The 21,045-nt window shown below is 38.8% G+C and overlaps 1 protein-coding gene across 1 annotated transcript in view; it reads left to right on the top strand.

The window, feature by feature from the left end:
• Nucleotides 1–721: 721 nt before the first annotated feature.
• The window catches only part of LOC132891368 (protein FAM171B-like), a 62,141-nt gene continuing 41,817 nt past the window's right edge, over nucleotides 722–21,045 (top strand). The window contains exon 1 of the mRNA XM_060928878.1: nucleotides 722–902. Coding sequence (XP_060784861.1) covers nucleotides 722–902 — 181 coding nt within the window. The remainder of the gene's footprint in view (nucleotides 903–21,045) is intronic.

The following is a 21,045-nucleotide window of genomic DNA, read 5'->3' as shown; positions in this document are numbered from 1 at the left end:
ACCATTCACACTCACATTCACACCTACGGTCAATTTAGCCCCCCAATTCAATGTTCTTGGCTAATTTTTTATTATGTTTTAAACTACATTCTGTATACAGTTTTTTGTATTGGACTCTATTATTCTGTATTTCAAACCTGTAAATTTTATGTTATTTCTTTCAGAGGTAAATTCAGCACAAGTAGTATGCATTCCTCATTGGAAAAATAATAAATTTACCAGACACTGCCATTTGGCCAATAAATTAAGAAAATAGGGTTGGTTGGTCATTTGGTTGGATAGATGGATGGGAGGGATTCATTTTTATTTATTTATTTTTATTTATTATCTTTTTACTGTTATCCATACTGTTATCATTATTGTTCTTATTATTGCTGTTTTTCAAAAGCCATTGTTTAATACAATACAAAATATTATTTAAAAAAAAAACCGTTATTTGAATGATAGTGAAATGGTAATTGCAGTCCTACTGAGCATTAAATTGACCATGTCGTAGTTGCAAGCTTGAACCAGTAGATGGAATCCTAAAATGCCATCATTCCCACAATCCCCCCTCCCTTAGAGAATAGATTTCATCAGCATGCATTTACACACCAAACCATGTTTACTCAGCTTCCACACACACACTCCAATACATCCAAATGGAGGAATCAGGAAGGGACTGCCGTCTGCTGTTATAACACCGCTCTCACAACTATGTCTCCCTTTTCCCTTTTCTGCCATGGACAAGCTACTCGCACTCTTGTTTTTGCTGACATTCTTCATATTCAGTAAGGATGTCAGAGTCAAGGCTGGCTTTAAAGGCTCGGGCCATGCCAGCCTCACCCTTAGTGATGGCACTCAGGACCAACTGGCATACCACCATCAGGACCATCGTGATGGATGGCTGTCTGGCCAAAAAGGTATTTTTTGCATGTCTCTTCCTGCATGTTATGATTTCACCTACTTTATTGGAACTCATTCCACAATAGCTGCTGGATAAATATGCACAAAGAGGAAGCACGCTCATCGGCTACCAGTACATGATTATTTTTTCTGTTTCTCATATTGGACAATGGGAGTCACTCAGCAGGGTGCCAATAATTTAGGAGAAAATAAATGTCCTTCCTAACTAAAGTGAATACTTTTAAAAGTGCAGAAACTACAAATATTCCTGTGACTGATGTATTGATCAATAAGCATCATACTGTAACAGACTGACATAACAAAATTACAACTGCAGACCTGATCTCTGAATACATACAGATTTTATATTCTGTCTTAAAAATCTAAACAACTATATTGTGGTAGAAATCTAAACTAGGGAATAAAAGTGAATGGGCGTGAGCTAGTACTTTAAAGCACCATCAGAACATTTTGAAGTTACAGTATTTTGAAGAGCACAAATGATTCAGTGAGTTTCAGTGGAAACATCTCATCTCATTATCTCTAGCCGCTTTATCCTTCTACAGGGTCGCAGGCAAGCTGGAGCCTATCCCAGCTGACTACGGGCGAAAGGCGGGGTACACCCTGGACAAGTCGCCAGGTCATCACAGGGCTGACACATAGACACAGACAACCATTCACACTCACACCTACGGTAAATTTAGAGTCACCAGTTAACCTAACCTGCATGTCTTTGGACTGTGGGGGAAACCGGAGCACCCGGAGGAAACCCACGTGGACAACATGCAAACTCCACACAGAAAGGCCCTCGCCGGCCCCGGGGCTCGAACCCAGGACCTTCTTGCTGTGAGGCGACAGCGCTAACCACTACACCACCGTGCCGCCTCCCAGTACCAGATACAGATCTAATACTGACTGTGGTAAATTAAGATTCAAGATCGCTTTGTTGTCATTGTCTACAATACACAACGAAATTCAGTGCACTGCCTTACAAAATGGTCCTCAGATATATATACTAGTGCATCTCAAAAAATTAGAATATTGTGAAAAAGTTCAATATTTTCCATCAGTTATTTAAGAAAGTGAAAATGTTATATATTATAGACTCATTACACGTAAACTAAAATGTTTCAAGCATTTTTCTATTTTAATCAGTATGGCATACAGTACAAAAACATTAAAAAAAACCCCATCTCAAAATATTAGAATATTTCATTTCGAGTTTGAGTAAAACAGTATGAACACAGTGTATCTCTCGGTCTAGTTCAGTACACACAACCACAATCATGGGGAAGACTGCTGACTTGACTGTTATCCAGAAGATGATCACTGATGCCCTCCACAAGGAGGGTAAGCCACAAAAGGTCATTGCTGAAAAGGGTGGCTGGAAAAGGTGCACAGGCAACAGGGATGGCCGCAGTCTTGAGAGGATTGTCAAGAAAAGTTGATTCAAGAACTTGGGAGAGCTTCACAAGGAGTGGACTGAGGCTGATGTCAGTGTATCAAGACCCATCACGAACAGACGTCTTCAAGAAAGGGGATACAACTTTCGCATTCCTAATATCAAGCTACTCCTGAGCCAGAGACAATGTCAGAAGTGTCTTATCTGGGCTAAGGAGAGAAAGAAATGGGCTGTTGCTCAGTGGTCCAAAGTCCTCTTTTCAGATGAAAGTACATTTTGCATTTCATTTGGAAATCACGGTTCTAGAGTCTGGAGGAAGAGTGGAGAGGCACAGAATCCAAGGTGTTTGAAGCCCAGTGTGAAGTTTCCACAGTCTGTGATGATTTGGGGTGCCATGTCATCTGCTGGTGTTGGTCCACTGTATTTTATCAAGTCCAAAGTCAACACAGCCATCTACCAGGAGATTTTAGAACACTTCATGCTTCTATCTGCTGACGAGCTTTTTGGAGATGCTGATTTCCTTTTCCAGCAGGACTTAGCACCTACCCACAGTGCCAAAACTACTACCAAATGGTTTGCTGACCATGATATTACTGTGTTTGATTGGCCAGCCAACTTGCCTGACCTGAACCCCATAGAGAATCTATGGGGTATTCTCAAGAGGAAGATGAGAAACACCTGACCCAAAAATACAGATACACTGAAGGCCACTATCAAAGCAACCTGGGCTTCAATAACACCTCAGCAGTGCCACAGACTGATCACCTCCATGCCACACCGCATTGATACAGTAATTCATGGTAAAGGAGCCCCAACGAGTGTATAAATGAATATACTTTTCAGAAGTTGCACATTTCTGTATTGTAAATCCTTTTTTTGATTGATCTTAGGGAATATTCTAATAATTTGAGATACTGGATTTCTGATTTTCATGAGCTATAAGCTATGATCATCAAAATTAAAACAAAAAAGGCTTTAAATATTTCACTTTACATGTAATGAATATAGAATATATGAAAGTTTACCTTTTTGAATTAAATTATGAAAAAATAGGAACTTTTTCATGGTATTCTAATTTTTTGAGATGCACTAGTACATCAAAGATTACAGATTTACGTAAAAGATTCAATGAAAGATGTACAGGCATAAGGGTTTACAAATTTACAGACAAAGATATAGGCAAAATTTACAAACATGAAAGATTTTCAAATGTACAGACATTCACATAGCATACCCTTGATAAAAGTGAAACTGAGCACTTGTGAAGGATATTGCACTTGATAATAGATAGATACACAAGAGCGTCAATGACAGCGTAGCTCACTGCGGCCCCGTCTAGTCCAGAAGGACCGATCTAAAGTTGTGCAATAAATGTTGCAAGCTATATACACTATATACAATATATATAGTGTAACATTTTAAACAATATCTCAATGAAGACAAACAATTTCCAAAATGTTGACAAGACAAAGTTTAATATAACATCTGTTTAACTTATAATGTGAAAGTAAGGTTAATAATATAAACTTAGATTACACATTTTTTTTCAGTTTTCCTCAAATTAGGGTGGTGCAAAAATTAGTACACCCCACAACAAAAGCTACTACATCTAGTACTTTGTATGGCCTCCATGATTTTTAATGACAGCACCAAGTCTTCTAGGCATGGAATGAACAAGTTGGCGACATTTTGCAACATCAATCTTTTTCCATTCTTCAACAATGACCTCTTTTAATGACTGGATGCTGGATGGAGAGTGATGCTCAACTTGTCTCTTCAGAATTCCCCGAAGAAAATCATTTCTTTACACCACAAAGGTGAAGGCTACAAGAAGATCAGCAAAGCTTTACTTATCAGTCAGAATACTGTAGCAAAAGTGGTACAAAAATTTAAGAAAGATAGAACTGCAACCATCTCACAGAGACGTCCAGGTTGTCCATGGAAGTTAACACCTCGACAGGAGCATCTTCTGATGAGAAGGGTTGAAGAAAATTGGCATGCAAGTTTACTGCAGTTATCTAAAGAAGTAGAAAGCCAAACTGGGGTGACTATTTCCCGTGCCACAATACGGCGTACACTGCAGAGGAATGGCATGCATGGATGCCATCCATGAAAGTTAACATCGGCAATCCCCTAACTTCTGGGACACCCTGTATACAAACATCCATCCATTATCTGTGGCCACTCATCCTGTACAGAGTCGCAGGCAAGCTGAAGCCTATCCCAGCTGACTATGGGTGAGAGGCAGGGTACACCCTGGACAAGTCGCCAGGTCATTGCAGGGCTGAGACATAGAGACAAACAACCATTCACACTCACATTCACACCTACGGTCAATTTAGAGACACCAATTAGCCTAACCTGCATGTCTTTGGACTGTGGGGGAACCAGAGCACCTGGAAGAAACCCACGCAGACACGGGGAGAACATGCAAACTCCACACTGAAAGGCCCTCGTCAGCCACTGGGCTTGAACCCAGAACCTTTTTACTGTGAGGGGACAGTGTTAACCACTACACCACCGTGCCACCACTATACAAACACAAAAAGAAAAACAAAGGAAATAAAGAAAAATAAAAAGCTCCAGTGAGAAGTAGCAGCCAAAATGCACACAGCGTACCCTCACTCAAAAGCAGAAATGAAGCTGTAGAAAATATAGAAGCTAGGTTAGACGCTATATGCACCCCAGGCAGACCTACCTTCCTGCCAAAAAGAATAAAAATCAGTGAAGAATTGAGAAAGAAAAAGCGATTTTCGTGAAATGTAGATGACGCTGGATGGACGATGGATGACGGACAACACATGATGGCATAAGCTGTCAGCCAGATGAGCTAATAATCATAATATAAATATTGCACAAAATGTGGGTAAATTGACAGGTTATTGATTGGTGTGTGTGTGTGTGTGAGAGAGAGAGAGACTTCAGAGCAGAGTTCATTGTGATGATTTATCTGGGATAGAAACTGTTTTTGAATCTTGTGGTGCGTGCCACAAGACTAACCGAGTATCTACAAAATTAGTCAGCTGAGATATGCTAAACACCACAGGATTGATGGTGGTGGGTTTTAAGGTAAATTGTGTCTGAGATCTTTCCTGTTTCAGTTCACATTACATGGAATAAAATACACCAGTGGACCAGATTATATCATCCGAATATTATTCTATTATCCTGTATTTTCTCAGCTTGTATTATCTGACACTGATCCAGCCTTTCATGCCAATATGAGCCGGATACCAATACGACAATCTTTTCTTGCTTCAAAATACAAAGTTGGATGGGATAACTTGCAAGCAATTTTAAATACCTTGTTTTAAATACTAAGAGTTTTAACAATTTTCAGCTATTTATATTTTATATAATGTACTCACTTACCTGGAATTCCTGATGCTTTGTCTCATCTCATCATCTCTAGCCGCTTTATCCTTCTACAGGGTCGCAGGCAAGCTGGAGCCTATCCCAGCTGACTACGGGCGAAAGGCGGGGTACACCCTGGACAAGTCACCAGGTCATCACAGGGCTGACACATAGACACAGACAACCATTCACACTCACATTCACACCTACAGTCAATTTAGAGTCACCAGTTAACCTAACCTGCATGCCTTTGGACTGTGGGGGAAACCGGAGCACCCGGAGGAAACCCACGTGGACACGGGGAGAACATGCAAACTCTGCACAGAAAGGCCCTCGCCGGCCACGGGGCTCGAACCCGGACCTTCTTGCTGTGAGGCGACAGCGCTAACCACTACACCACCGTGCCGCTGAAGTGGGCAATAATAGGGGAATCGACGAACTGTCCAAATGTCATTTGTTATATCATTGGGTTTCTTTTTTGCTCCAATAATTCCCATGTTCTGGTGGTAATGAACACTTAATGAATCAGATTTATTATTACTAGGCCTAGTCATGTGTAGATACATGTGCAGTAAACACTGGTAAACAGTGGGTCTCAACAATAGTGTCCCTACTGTCCATGCAGGTTAGGAACTGCATATACCACTACATGTACTAATAAATATCATAATTATAATTTTATAATAGATAGAAATGTGCAAATATTAGTGTCCATCATTCCATGTCTTGACTATAATACCATCCATCCATCCATTATCTGTAGCCGCTTATCCTGTTCTACAGGGTTGCAGGCAAGCTGGAGCCTATCCCAGCTGACTATGGGCAAGAGGCAGGGCAAGTCTCCAGGTCTCTAATACTAATGTAAATATATTCTAATCAATCTCGATCATTAGCTGGTGGTTATTAACTGATAACAATAAAAAAAGATACATATTTACACAGGCTGTAATCATCTTGTCAACAGCTCTCCTCTTCTTGACAGGGGGTGTAAGTTTGTTCTGGGCTGATGGTCTCAGATCGTTTAGCACTGGGATTAGACACTGCACTGGCACATGTAGATGTCTGGATAGTTGCCACACTTCCTGGTTACAAAAGTTTTTTTTTCTCTTCTGGCCTGTCATCTGTTCCATCAAGAACACTAGCCCTTCATAGCAGTTCTTGTCAAAAAGCTGCTCACAAATTCCCACTTGACTTCTCCGGTGGCGACACAAAATCTGCCCACTTAGTTTGCACAAACTTCACACACTGTTGCTTTAGATTAGTGTCATTTCTCGGACATTTGTGAACCGAATATCCTGTTGAATATGAATTTGAACATCCAAACACAATGCAGCACTTTCACATCATTATTTTTGTAAGATTCCATCAACAATATCCAATTTCAGTGAGTAAACAAGCACGGAGTCAGCTGAACTGAAATGACCCAGATAACCGGACCAGGGTTCCATGTATGACATCATGTGAGATTAGCCCTGGAGCAAGGCTGCCTTTTTTTGGGATCTGGACTCTGATTTATCAATATTTTATTATCAAGCATAAAACTAACAAATAATTCATATTTTCCTCCTGCTTTATTAATTCATTTTGGTTGTTACTAATGATATATATTAATTTTAAAGCATTACAATAAGGCATTACATACAATTAAAAATAATTATTGAAGCCGCATCTCTGAGAGTACCTGGACATTATCTTTATTGTAACTAAAATAAATTTTTGGATCAGTGTTTGCACTTCTATATATTTTCACTTGATCCAGCTAACATGTTTACCAGCTTCTCAAGTTGATCTTCTTGCAACTGTCCCATAATCGTTCCTGGCGATTTCATTAAACATTACTTCTGCACACCTTAGCTGTTTAGTTTACCGCAGCTAATTGGTTGGACAATACTCATTTATAAAACTGCCTCATGTGTTATAAAGCTAATTATTTTGTATATTTGTGGAACCAAGCACACCACCAATGGTCAAAAGAAAAATACACAGAATGATAAGAAGACATGAGAAGTGATACTGGAGCTGAGTTTTCTTTCTATCCAAGAGTGTAGATTCATGCAGCCTTTCAGGGACAATCATATCAGGTGATTATACAGAGTGAAGCATCTTGATTTTGTGTGCGTTGGGGCATTCAGTTAATGTTACCAACATATCAGTAACGTCATCAGCAGTGAGAAAGAACATGAAATACAGATGCACACTGTCAGACATAGGGGTACAGTCAGAGTCCATTTCTGTCCCCCAAGGTACAATCTACACTAATGCATCCCCTCAGGCACATTATTGGTCCTTAGGGACAAAAAAGTACATACCGGTATATTTTGCCAACATCTAAAGGGTACAAATAAGTACTTTAGTGGGTACTGCCCCAGTGACAAAGTGTTGTACCACTAAAAGGTACAATAATGTACTTTATTTTCTGAAAGTACAGGTATAATGAACACGAGAAAGGTAGATTAATTATTCCATCATCCTCAAATGCCCTCAAAATACCAAGGCACATATAGTCCAGTCAAAGTACAAATAACAAAGACAGACTTTTTTTTAACGTATTCAGAGGAAACGCCATAAATTAGTTACTCTAGTTGAGCACTGCAGTCTTGAAACAATTGTGTATGTCTGTAATGGCTTGCCCACATACTTGTTATGCTACTTATTCCATCTTATGATATTTAACAGTTATTCCATGAAATCGAGTCATACATGAGCTGATAGACGACGAGGAGTGTAGCACCGAGTTCTCTATAATCCATGTATGATGAGATTGAGTGGAATAACTTTTATTCTATCCACATTCACTGGATTTTGAGAAGCAGAGCATTTTTTTATTTTTTGCAAATTTGATAAAAACTTTATACAAAGCGTCCAACAAAATCATTTCCGCTTAGAATGTAAACAAACCGGTGAAATGACAGGAGCAATCTGTGAAAAATGCTGTAATAATAATTCTTGAAAAATACAAAAAGATACGTTCTTACCAGGCGGCACGGTGGTGTAGTGGTTAGCGCTGTCGCCTCACAGCAAAAAGGTCCGGGTTCAAGCCCCGTGGCCGGCGAGGGCCTTTCTGTGCGGAGTTTGCATGTTGTCCGCGTGGGTTTCCTCCGGGTGCTCCGGTTTCCCCCAAAGACATGCAGGTTAGGTTAACTGGTGACTCTAAATTGACCGTAGGTGTGAATGTGAGTGTGAATGGTTGTCTGTGTCTATGTGTCAGCCCTGTGATGACCTGGCGACTTGTCCAGGGTGTACCCCACCTTTCGCCCATAGTCAGCTGGGATAGGCTCCAGCTTGCCTGCGACCCTGTAGAACAGGATAAAGCGGCTAGAGAGATGAGACGTTCTTACCATGAAATACTTTCATTCCATATTTTGTTGTTTTTTTTGTATATTTTGGGGTTTTGTTTTCGAGTAGAGTTTTTATTTCGTCCTCGGTTGGTTCACAACACGCACTGCCATTTTGTTGTTCTTCAGGGTTTTTTTTTTTTTTTTACTTAAAGGTACATTACTGCCATCGACTGGGCTGGAATGTGGAACAGAGCATATCCGGGGGGGAAACGACACTATATTCTTGTAGCCATTTCTGTTTCTTTTAAATACTTTATAACAAAGCTTCCATTTTGTTTCTCTCTACTCACGGTATATGAGCTGATATCCTAGTAACAGAGTAGCCAATCAGAGTGTCCAATTGCACTTATCCAGTGAACATGGAAGAATAAAATACATTGTTCAACACTACAACACAACTACATACTGCACAACTAACGGTCATGTAATCACTTTGGATTTTGTCCCAGTGAATCAGTAAGGCTGAACTGTTTCCTCTATGAAGGAACACTCAATGCATAGCTTGAATCTGCCAAACAGCTCCCTCCTGCACGCCTCTCCATCTGCTGTTTATTTTTACAATGACATACAGTGAAGCTTACGAAATAATTCATCTATCCCTTACAACAGTGACTCTTCACCCAAGTTCTCTCATGTTGTTGCTCCGTTTTGACTCCTGACTGATGCTTAAATACAACCCAATTCTCTCTGGCCAGAGAATAAAAACAAAAATGATCAAATGTGCTGTTTAAGAGCATTAAACACTCAGCCATGGAGCACTCCCTGTATTCAAATGTGTGGAGGTGTTCAGGGAATAACTGTATGCTCGTTATTAAACCTGACCATTAATAATTGTCCAGAAGGTACAAGGTGGAGTATCAATTGCCAAATTTGAGCAATAGTTCATCCTGAGATACTAATATGGCTACCTAATGAATGCTAACGAGGATCTCTTTGAAATGCTCGTATTCATGTATTATTTGCACATTTAGTATTGTTGGATGGACCATCCAATTAAGGCACTTTATATATTATAGATATGTCAAGGAGCAACCCAGTCACCCCTCACACTTGACTAATTCAAGTTTTCATTTGCAACAACCATAAACATGAGGTCAAATATATGATCATTCAATAACGAAGGGTTGAAGATAGTGTGCCTATTCTCAATCCCATTTATTTGAATATAGTTTTAATATTGGTTAGAAATATTGGTAAAAACGAAGTCTATTTAGTCATGACTGGGGACAGGACTATTAAAAAAACAACCTGTTAAAAATTCAAAAAATAAAATCTTTAAAGCCTTGAAAAGTACAAAACTGTCCGTTCTAGATGTACAAAACTCTTCATGTTCTAGCAATTCAAGTGATTTGTGCTTGACAAATCCTATCCCCTGGTTATTAGTGTCCTTTCATCTTCTCTGACATCTAAAGCCCCACCCTCAGTGTATATATATATATATATATATATATATATATATATATATATATATATATATATATATATGTATGTGTGTGTGTGTGTGTTCAAGACTCTAATGTAAATGTGATCCACTCTGGCTGATGATTTATTCATGTCATGTGTGAGTGTTTTCCTGTGTGCATCAGCAGGAAAATCAGCTGAGGTGTTTGCAAGGAGATCTATGTAAGAACATGAACAATTTTATAAAGAATGAAGAATCCTTCCTGGAAGCTTTTTTTGAGAGCAAGTCCTGATGCAATTTTAAAGTGCATATATAACTATCCACATTCACTTGATATGAACAATTGCATGCTCTGATTGGTTACTCTACTACTAGGATATCAGCTCATACCATGAGTAGAGAAAAACAAAATGGCGGCGCATGTTGCTGAATCAACCAAGGATAAAATAAAAACTCTACTTGAAAACACCCCCCCCCCAAAAAAAAACAAAAAAGCAACAAAATATGGAATAAAAGTATTTGATGGTAAGAGCGTATCTTTTTATTTTTCAAGAATTATTATAGCATTTTTCACAAATTGCTACTGTAATTTCATCAGTTTGTTGACATTCCAAGCGGAAATGATTTTGTTGGACATTTTATATAGTTTTTATTTATCGAATTTGCAAAAAATAAAAATGTTCTGTTTCTCAAAATCCAGTGAATGTGGATAGAATAAAAGTTATTCCACTCAATCTCATCGTACATGGCTTATAGACAACTCAGTGCTACGTGCTTCATTGGCTATCAGCTCATGTATGACTTGATTTCGTGAAATAACTTGTGTATACATACATAGTCAAAATTATGTTAACAAATGGTAGAAACCATTTTTTCACAAAACATACATCATATGTGCAAGATGATTTACAGGATGGTGTCAACCTGTTCGCCATCATGTTCAACACACAAAAACCAGCAAACAACAGTACCATTTAAAGCCCGGACACACATTTCGCAGGAAATAGGTGATACCACAGTCCTTATTCTGTCCTTGAGGTCATTGATATCATGAACTTTCCTGCTATACACATGCTCCTTCACCATACTCCATAACCAGAAATCACAGGGCATCAAATCATGGGAGTGTGGAGGTCACGGCAATGGTCCACCACAACCTATCCATCGACCTGGAAATGTGTGATTGAGATAAACACGAACAGTACGGCCAAAATGCAATGGTGCGCTATCCTGTTGGAAATACCCTGCCAATCAGATCTGTAGTGGAAGTTCATCAGTGGCGTACTGCTGCACCATCTGTAAGTAGACGTCTGACATCACTGTTAGGGTGTCAGAAAAGTAGGGCCCAATTACGCCAGCAGCGCTCACGGTGCACCACACATTCAGGAGAAAAATAATCCATTAATGTTAACAATTTTGGATGGATAGATGGATGAATAGGTCTGGTGATCCAGAATATTGTTCGATTCTAATATAAACTTGTTTTGTCATTTGTATATACTGTTACTTAGCCATATTGCTGTAAAAGTAGAAGCATAAATAGGTGTTGGAATTAAAATATAAAAACTGAATCATGCATTCATTTGGGAAGCACAGGTTTTAGCAGATCAAACCATCCTGTTTATTCCTGGATCAAATGCTTTTTTTTACTTGAATTACACTGAATCTCTTTCCACTGAAGATGACTTCAGAGTGGATTATGCTGGATTTAGCAATTTCCGTAGGTGAGCTCCAGTGATATGAAAGCACTTTAAACATATTGATTTTCTGATCTACAGTATGATGGAGTGTATAAAGCAGGAACGAGCAGCTCCACTCCTTAAGTGCCAAAGCACTACACAGTAAAGCCAAATAATGATAATGATTTCTGCAAAAATAATAATAATAATGAGAAATCTTTGAACTAAAATACAATAATCTTTGACCCATATACGTCACAAAGTGCATGATGTTGTATCATTTTCTTTCTTTTCTTACTAAGTGCAAATAGATGCTGCCGAGAAAGAGCTGCATTGTTCAATAACACTAGTCCAATTCTGGCTGAACCGAGGCATCATTTAAAGTGTTAGCCTGAGGACACAACATTACTCAAATCATCAGGACAATGAATCATCTGTAGCTCAGGAAAGTAGGCCAGTTGTTTAAAAAAAAAAAAGATTTTGACAGATGCACGCTCGTATTATAGCGCTTCAGGCGTTTTAGACTTTCTTCATGCTTTTCACCAGAATTCCTCTGGAGTGAACCCTGACTGTAGTTCCCCCGCTCAGCAAAATGTTTTTCAATCTCATTTTGTTCCTATATGAGGTAGCTTTTTACGTTCTAAATCCCAAGGTCACTGTATATATGTACCAGACAAACAGAGGTCAACAAAAGCTAACCTACGGTACATCCCATTACACACAACAGAAACAAAACAAAAAAGCTTTCAGAGCTATCTAAAAACTGAAGAAGAAAAAAAAAAAAACACAGGAGATGGCTCTGTGATAATCTAATCAGACAATACACTCACCTACCACTTAGGACTCAGGCCATTTAAATGCAATTAAACGTAAAAGCATTTCTTAAACACCACTACGCTACACCAAGGTCAGGATGGCTTGATGATATCTGAAACACCTTTTAGGAAACATAAGGAACCAAGGCTAGCTTTAAAAACAGTCAGGATGCACCATCAGGCTTTTAGTTTAGTGCTGTTAAGAAAAGAGGCACAAACAGGAAAAGATACCACACTGGAATCTTGCAGTACAAACTGGCAATCCATCTTTACACAAAGGTTATGCACCATGCATGACAAACCATTTTTAGTGTACCTCCATATTGTAGCAATCTGTCATCATTCTACTGCAAGACAATTTTTTTAATGCCTTCTGTCAGCCTGATTACCTCTTCAGTATGATTAATGAGATGAAATGTCACCACAGAGCATGCAAAGGTTAAAAATCTATTAATTATGAAAATATTTCCCCTCTATTAAAATGCAAGCCAAAGTTAAAAAAAAATGCCTGTTAGCTGGATAAAGTAGACTTGCTCAACACAAACATCACATCAACAATGACCATCTAAGATCTATCGTATGCATTCTCTAATCCAGTGTTTTGATTATATCAATGCAAAGCTTATATGGGTTATTAATAGATTAAAATATTATTAAAGATTCCATTCTGACTTTGGCACTGGGTTATCACAGACATCCAGGATCTGATAAACTAAACTGATTCGTTTTCAGATGTTAGTGTTGTAGTCAAGACCAACTAAGCTGAGACCAAGTCAGGACCGAGACCAGAGTGTATCGAGACCAAGACGTTGAGGGACTTGACTTGCTCTCAATCCAAGACCGAGGCAGGGCGAGATTGAGTCAAGACCAGGACTAGACCAGTGTGTGTGAAGGGAGTTGGGGATAAGCTATTATCAATAATATAGTGTAATTATGAAGCTCAGGAATAAGATTGCATAATCACAACACAGAAACAATACATTTCCCTTCGGTGTTTCATGTACCGGTAGATACAACCTGTATTCATAGGTCTTTAGAAAGTAAGCTAAAGTACACTGTCAGAACATTTAGTGCCAATGTTTCATCTTAGAGGTTTATATAAGGAATAATGCGGAGTGTTAACTCATTTGTTATGCACTTAAGAAATAAAATACAGGGTGTTTCAAAAAATCTGATATTATTTGAGATGTAAATATCCCAGAAACTACAAAGTCTAGGCAAATGAAACTGAACAGGCTTAATGTTAAGCAATATAAGATTTATTCCTCAATTTGAATGAGAAATTCAAAAAGGTATGTGAATTCCATGAACAATTTCACAAACTTTCAATATGCGCGCCGCCTGAGACACGTCAAGTCAGTAGTCCAGCTCCTGCTAAACATACTGCAGCTTGTCTTTGGTAACAGTCTTTTCTGGTAACAGTGCATTTTTAGAGAATTCTCTCTCGTACATGCACGTTGCACAGTCTTGTTCGACTGTGCTTGAACGTTCTCTAACACACAAAACGCCTTTTCTTTTCCAGTGAATGGCATTTCTATACCTAAAAAGATATTTTTAAAAAATTGAACATAAAATTTTGACCTGTTTCCACACATGCTGTTAAAATTTGAGGTCAATCGAATGAGAATTAGCAAAGTTATTAGATTGTGAAATGATATCAAATTTTTTTGAAACACCCTGTATATTCTATTCTAATTGTTATATAATTTCCAAACAGAGTCCAGATCACTAAAAAGAGCACTCTTTCACGACTCCTGTGGCTCTTTCGATTTGCGTGGTCTCTCTTAATTCAACTGTTAACGGTAATGAAAATTTCGAATTAGCAATGAGTCGCGTTATTGGTTGTATTTGAAGCAGGACGTTTTACATCCAATCACAGTAATGATGTTCAGAAATAAATCAGATAATGCACAGGCAATTTAGTGACATCTGCACAGTTGTGGTCTTGAAATAAACTCCAGAGTCCTCTATGTCCGAGACCGAGTAAAAATCCGGTCGGTTTTGAAAGGAGCTCGAGACGTTCAAAAAGGGGTCTTGAGAATGATCTCAAGTACAACCCCGATTCCAAAAAAGTTGGGACAAAGTACAAATTGTAAATAAAAACAGAATGCAATAATTTACAAATCTCAAAAACTGATATTGTATTCACAATAGAACATAGACAACATATCAAATGTCGAAAGTGAGACATTTTGAAATTTCATGCCAAATATTGGCTCATTTGAAATTTCATGACAGCAACACATCTCAAAAAAGTTGGGACAGGGGCAATAAGAGGCTGGAAAAGTTAAAGGTACAAAAAAGGAACAGCTGGAGGACCAAATTGCAACTCATTAGGTCAATTGGCAATAGGTCATTAACATGACTGGGTATAAAAAGAGCATCTTGGAGTGGCAGCGGCTCTCAGAAGTAAAGACGGGAAGAGGATCACCAATCCCCCTCATTCTGCGCCGCCAAATAGTGGAGCAATATCAGAAAGGAGTTCGACAGTGTAAAATTGCAAAGAGTTTGAACATATCATCATCTACAGTGCATAATATCATCAAAAGATTCAGAGAATCTGGAAGAATCTCTGTGCGTAAGGGTCAAGGCCAGAAAACCATACTGGGTGCCCGTGATCTTCGGGCCCTTAGACGGCACTGCATCACACACAGGCATGCTTCTGTATTGGAAATCACACAATGGGCTCACGAATATTTCCAGAGAACTTTATCTGTGAGCACAATTCACCGTGCCATCCGCCGTTGCCAGCTAAAACTCTATAGTTCAAAGAAGAAGCCGTATCTAAACACGATCCAGAAGCGCAGACGTCTTCTCTGGGCCAAGGCTCATTTAAAATGGACTGTGGCAAAGTGGAAAACTGTTCTGTGGTCAGATGAATCAAAATTTGAAGTTCTTTATGGAAATCAGGGACGCCGTGTCATTCGGACTAAAGAGGAGAAGGACGACCCAAGTTGTTATCAGCGCTCAGTTCAGAAGCCTGCATCTCTGATGGTATGGGGTTGCATTAGTGCATGTGGCATGGGCAGCTTACACATCTGGAAAGACACCATCAATGCTGAAAGGTATATCCAGGTTCTAGAGCAACATATGCTCCCATCCAGACGACGTCTCTTTCAGGGAAGACCTTGCATTTTCCAACGTGACAATGCCAAACCACATACTGCATCAATTACAGCATCATGGCTGCGTAGAAGAAGGGTCCGGGTACTGAACTGGCCAGCCTGCAGTCCAGATCTTTCACCCACAGAAAACATTTGGCGCATCATAAAACGGAAGATACGACAAAAAAGACCTAAGACAGTTGAGCAACTAGAATCCTACATTAGACAAGAATGGGTTAACATTCCTATCCCTAAACTTGAGCAACTTGTCTCCTCAGTCCCCAGACGTTTACAGACTGTTGTAAAGAGAAAAGGGGATGTCTCACAGTGGTAAACATGGCCTTGTCCCAACTTTTTTGAGATGTGTTGTTGTCATGAAATTTAAAATCACCTAATTTTTCTCTTTAAATGATACATTTTCTCAGTTTAAACATTTGATATGTCATCTATGTTCTATTCTGAATAAAATATGGAATTTTGAAACTTCCACATCATTGCATTCCGTTTTTATTTACAATTTGTACTTTGTCCCAACTTTTTTGGAATCGGGGTTGTACTACAATACTATCAGATATATGTCCATTTCACTTGAGCATAGCTATCCTGACATTCACCGTGTTTTTACAAAGAACAACAACAACAACTTTATTCATCACATGTACACTTGTGAAATTCCTGTTTGCATTTAACTCATCTGAAGCAGTGAACACATATGTGAGCAATGAACACACACATACAGAGCAGTGGGCAGCTATGCTAACTGTGACCAGGGAGTAGTTGGGGGTTCAGTGCCTCACTCAACGGCACCTCAGCCTAAGGCTGCCCCATGTTAACCTAACCTGCATGTCTTTGAGCTGTGGGGGAAATCAGAGCACCCGGAGGAAACCCACACAGACACAGGGAGAACATGCAAACTCCACACAGAAAAGCCCCCGTCTGCTGCTGGGCTCGAACCCAGAACCTTCTTGCTGTGAGAAGACAGTGCTAACCACTACACCACCGTGCCACCCATGTTTATTTGGTTTCTTACACAATATTGACAAGATAGCCTAGTTGTTTAAAATGTAAATAAAGACATTATTTAAGTGAAATATTGCTGTGGTATCTTAAAGGTGAAGAGTCAAGTTTGTTATGTTATTGGCAGAAGCACTATTTTGGGTTAATCTTTTCTGGATGTTTATCAGAATACGAACGGTTTTCTTTCAGCCTGTCTCACACATTTTTATTCTATATTTAGAAGCTTGATATATGTCTGATAATACCCAAAGCTAAGACAGAGCATTCAAGCTTTTTAAGCAATTACTAGAGCTTCTGTATGGAGCTAAATATCAGTCAGACTCTCTCAAGTAGGAAATAGAATGTACATCATTTTACACATAATCTGATATTCTCTTCATTAAATTACTTCTGAATAGAAGTGATTATAGTGAATAAAGCACTTGTTGAGAGAAAAGAACATGCAGTGCATTGCAAGCATTCACACACATACACACACTTGAGCCCAGGGACATGGGAATGTGATTTACATTGGTAGTGCTGGAATTTTAAGCAACATATAGCCTGAGTATGAGCTATTACATCACTCCCAAATGATAGTCAAATAATTTTTCTTGATCGTGGCATGGATGTTACCAGATGTGCTGATTTGAGTATTTCATAAACTCCTGCTTCATAAGATGCTTTTCTGCTCACAGTTGGAAAAAACGATTATACATTGTGCACAATTATTAGGCAGGTTGTATTCCTGAAGATTAATTGTATTGTTGAACAAATACACTGCTCTCAGTCAATCCAAACTTAACAAGAAGACCATCATCTATATCCCCCACCCTGTATACCAACTATATACCAAGTTTCAAGATATTATTTGTCACAATTTTCAAGTTCTACTGCAGGAAACCAACCCTAGAGTACCTCTTTACACTGACCTCAGCAGCCCATGGCAAAAGCCCACCGGACCTTTGGTCCAGGTGAGCTAAAAATAAAAATCTCACATTTCTTAGCATCAAAAGGTACATATACATTACTTAATCAAGACATATACCAACTTAAGACCATACCACTCAGTTTTCAAGTTCTGCTCCAGAAACAAAACCTACTGTATCTCTAAGATTAACCTGAGAGACTAAGTCTGAAATTGTTTCCATAGAAACATGAAAAATTTAAATTTCTCAAGTTTCTTAGTATGAAAAGGCACATCTACATCACCTTGTTAGCATGTACACCAAGTTTCAAATCCGTATCATGAATATTTTTGGATATATGCTCCAGAAACGAACATTGCGCTTAGAAACTAAGTCAAAAACTATTTATGTAAAAATTTGAAAAATACTTTTTTCAAAAATCCAAAATAGCAAAAGGCACCAGTTCACATGTTGATCGATACATATACAAAGTATCATGAAGATATCTTCAGTAGTTTTAAAGATACGGCCTGGAAACGAACTAGATGGACAGCCGGACAAATGGATGGACAGCCAGCTGGCCGGACAGCCGGACAGATGGACGGACAGCCAGACGGACCGACAGCCGTTTCTATATCCCCTGCCAAACTTTGTTTGGGCAGGGGGATAATAAACCTAAAACCCGAACATTTAACAAAGGAAAAGAGAGTTTAGGCTTTTTCAGGGGAATATATATGTGTGCACAATTAGGCAACATTTAGTGTGCAGAATTATTATGCAACTAAATGAAAAGCTAAAATTTTCCCATCTCACTTGTTATTTTAATTTTTAGAGTAAGTGTAACAAATAAATAACTCAGAATTAACAAATAAACACTTTAGGCATTTCAGAAATATTCAGTGACCAACATAGCCATGCTTTTCAATAACTGCCATGAGCCTCCCATCCATGGAGTTTGTTAATTTTTTGATTTATTGATGATCAACTTTTTGTGCAGCAGCAACCACGACCTGCCAAATGCTGTTCAGAGTGGTGTACCATCTTCTCTCACTGTAAATCTCATATTTAAGAAGGGCCCACAAGTTCTCAATAGGGTTTAAGTCAGGTGAGGAAAGGGGCCATATCATTACTTTGTCATCTTTAAGGCCTTTACTGGCTCGCCAAGCAGTGGAGCACTTGGATATATGTGATGGTGCATTGTCCTGCATAAAAAGCATGGCCTTCTTGAATAATGCAGACTTCTTCCTGTACCACTGCTTGAAGAATGTCAGTCCAAAGGCATGCAGGTTAGGGTCAGTCCAAAGGCATGCAGGTTAGGCTAATTGGTGGCTCTAAATTGACCGTAGGTGTGAGTGTGAATGGTTGCTTGTGTCAGTGTGTTAGCCCTGCAATAACTTGGCAACTTGTCCAGGGTGTACCCCACCTCTTGCCCATAGTCAGCTGGGATAGGCTCCAGCTTGCCTGCGACCCTGTAGAACAGGATAAGTGGCTACAGATAATGGATGGATGGATGGATGGATGGATGGATGGATATAGCTTGAGGTTGGAAAATATGCATAGAAATAATGGTAGGGTCAGAGTACCCACTTGCCTAATAATTGTGCACACAGTGCATGAGTTAGTAGATTACCTTCCTGGCAGCTTGAGTCAATCTGGTAATTCTTCTCTGATTTATTTTATCAACAAGGCATTTCCACCCACAGAACCATTGCTCACACAATGCTTTTTTTGTTTTTCGCACCATTCTGTGTCAACTCTTGAGACTGTTGTGTGTGTGAAAATCCCAAGAGATCAAATACTCAAACCAGGTCATCTGGTACCAACAAGCACCATGGTTAACATCACAGAGATCACACTTTCCCCATTCTGATGTTTGATGTGAACAGTAAAATGCTCTTGAGTTGTATCCACATGATTTTGTGCATGCATTGTGTTGCTACCACATGATGCCAGGTGTTCCTATTAACGTGAATATGAGGATGGATGGATGGAGATACACTTTTAAAAGTAGGCTTGACAGCGCGCCACTGTTCTGATGAACCTACCATACATTTGTATGGGAGAATAGCATGTTTTCCTTTGGCCTTTAAAGATGTTTAAAAGTGTTTAATCTGCATAAAACTAGTGCCGATTCAAGAATAAATAGCGTATTTACGGAATATATTGTTAATTTTGTGTGGCGTTGTGATGAGCTTTTACTTTAAGCTTTTTTTAACGTTGTGTAATGCAATACACCAAATTCACATCTTGGGTTTTTTAGTGATATTCATCACCGGTCCATGTGTTTTGTTGTTGTTGCTTCCAGCTCACTCACTGTTGGTTCAATCAGTTTGAAACTCGTGATTCCCACCTAGTGGTCGAATCTCTCATGTTGACTTGATTTTTCCAATAAAATTGGCTGAACAATTTGCTGTCTAGCACCTGCGAAAGATCTGATCACTGAGGAAAATTTTGTATCCTTCCTAAAAATCAATGATTTTCCTTTTTTTCATGGAGAAAAAATGAGGTGGTGTATACATATCAGTAATACTGTTTTGAAGAAAATTAATAAAACTTTGACCCTCTTCTACACAGCGCAATCAAGCACCACTGTCATTAGTCATGCTTGATGTCCACAATTTAAAGTGAACATACCTGCTACATTCTGGCTTTTATGTTTAAACACAAAGGATGGATCAATTTCATTGATGGATTACTTTTAAGCCTTCAAGGTGCAGAATTGTGATCAACAAGAAGAAGAAGCCTTTATCTGTAATTCTTACCCTGACACTCAAAATTCTAAATCCCTTTATTTTTGGCTTTTTGATCTATTAATTGCTGATTGAGGTTTTTCTGATGAATGGAAAATTAAACCAATGGAAAATGGTTGCTGGTTTGTGACCGGGGCAGCAGAATGAAATGGAAATGTTATAAAACACTGGATTTTCAAATGTTCATAACTTTGGTTTTTTTTAGACATATTTACAAAATTAAACAGGTTTTCGATTCAGATCTTCACAGTCTTTAATTTGATACATTACACAACACTGTGACAATTACTTTTAAAAATGGCCTGTAATTGCTATTAAAAGTCTAAAAAATAAAATCTGAACATCCTATGAAGCACAACTAAATTCATTATTAAATAAAAAATGAAAAAAAAATAGGGCACAAACATGACTC

This window comes from Neoarius graeffei, chromosome 9 (genome assembly GCF_027579695.1).
Source record: "Neoarius graeffei isolate fNeoGra1 chromosome 9, fNeoGra1.pri, whole genome shotgun sequence".
Taxonomy (NCBI): Eukaryota; Metazoa; Chordata; class Actinopteri; order Siluriformes; family Ariidae; genus Neoarius; species Neoarius graeffei.
The sequence above is the reverse complement of the archived record's forward strand: the minus strand, read 5'-3'. Positions and strand labels throughout refer to the sequence as shown.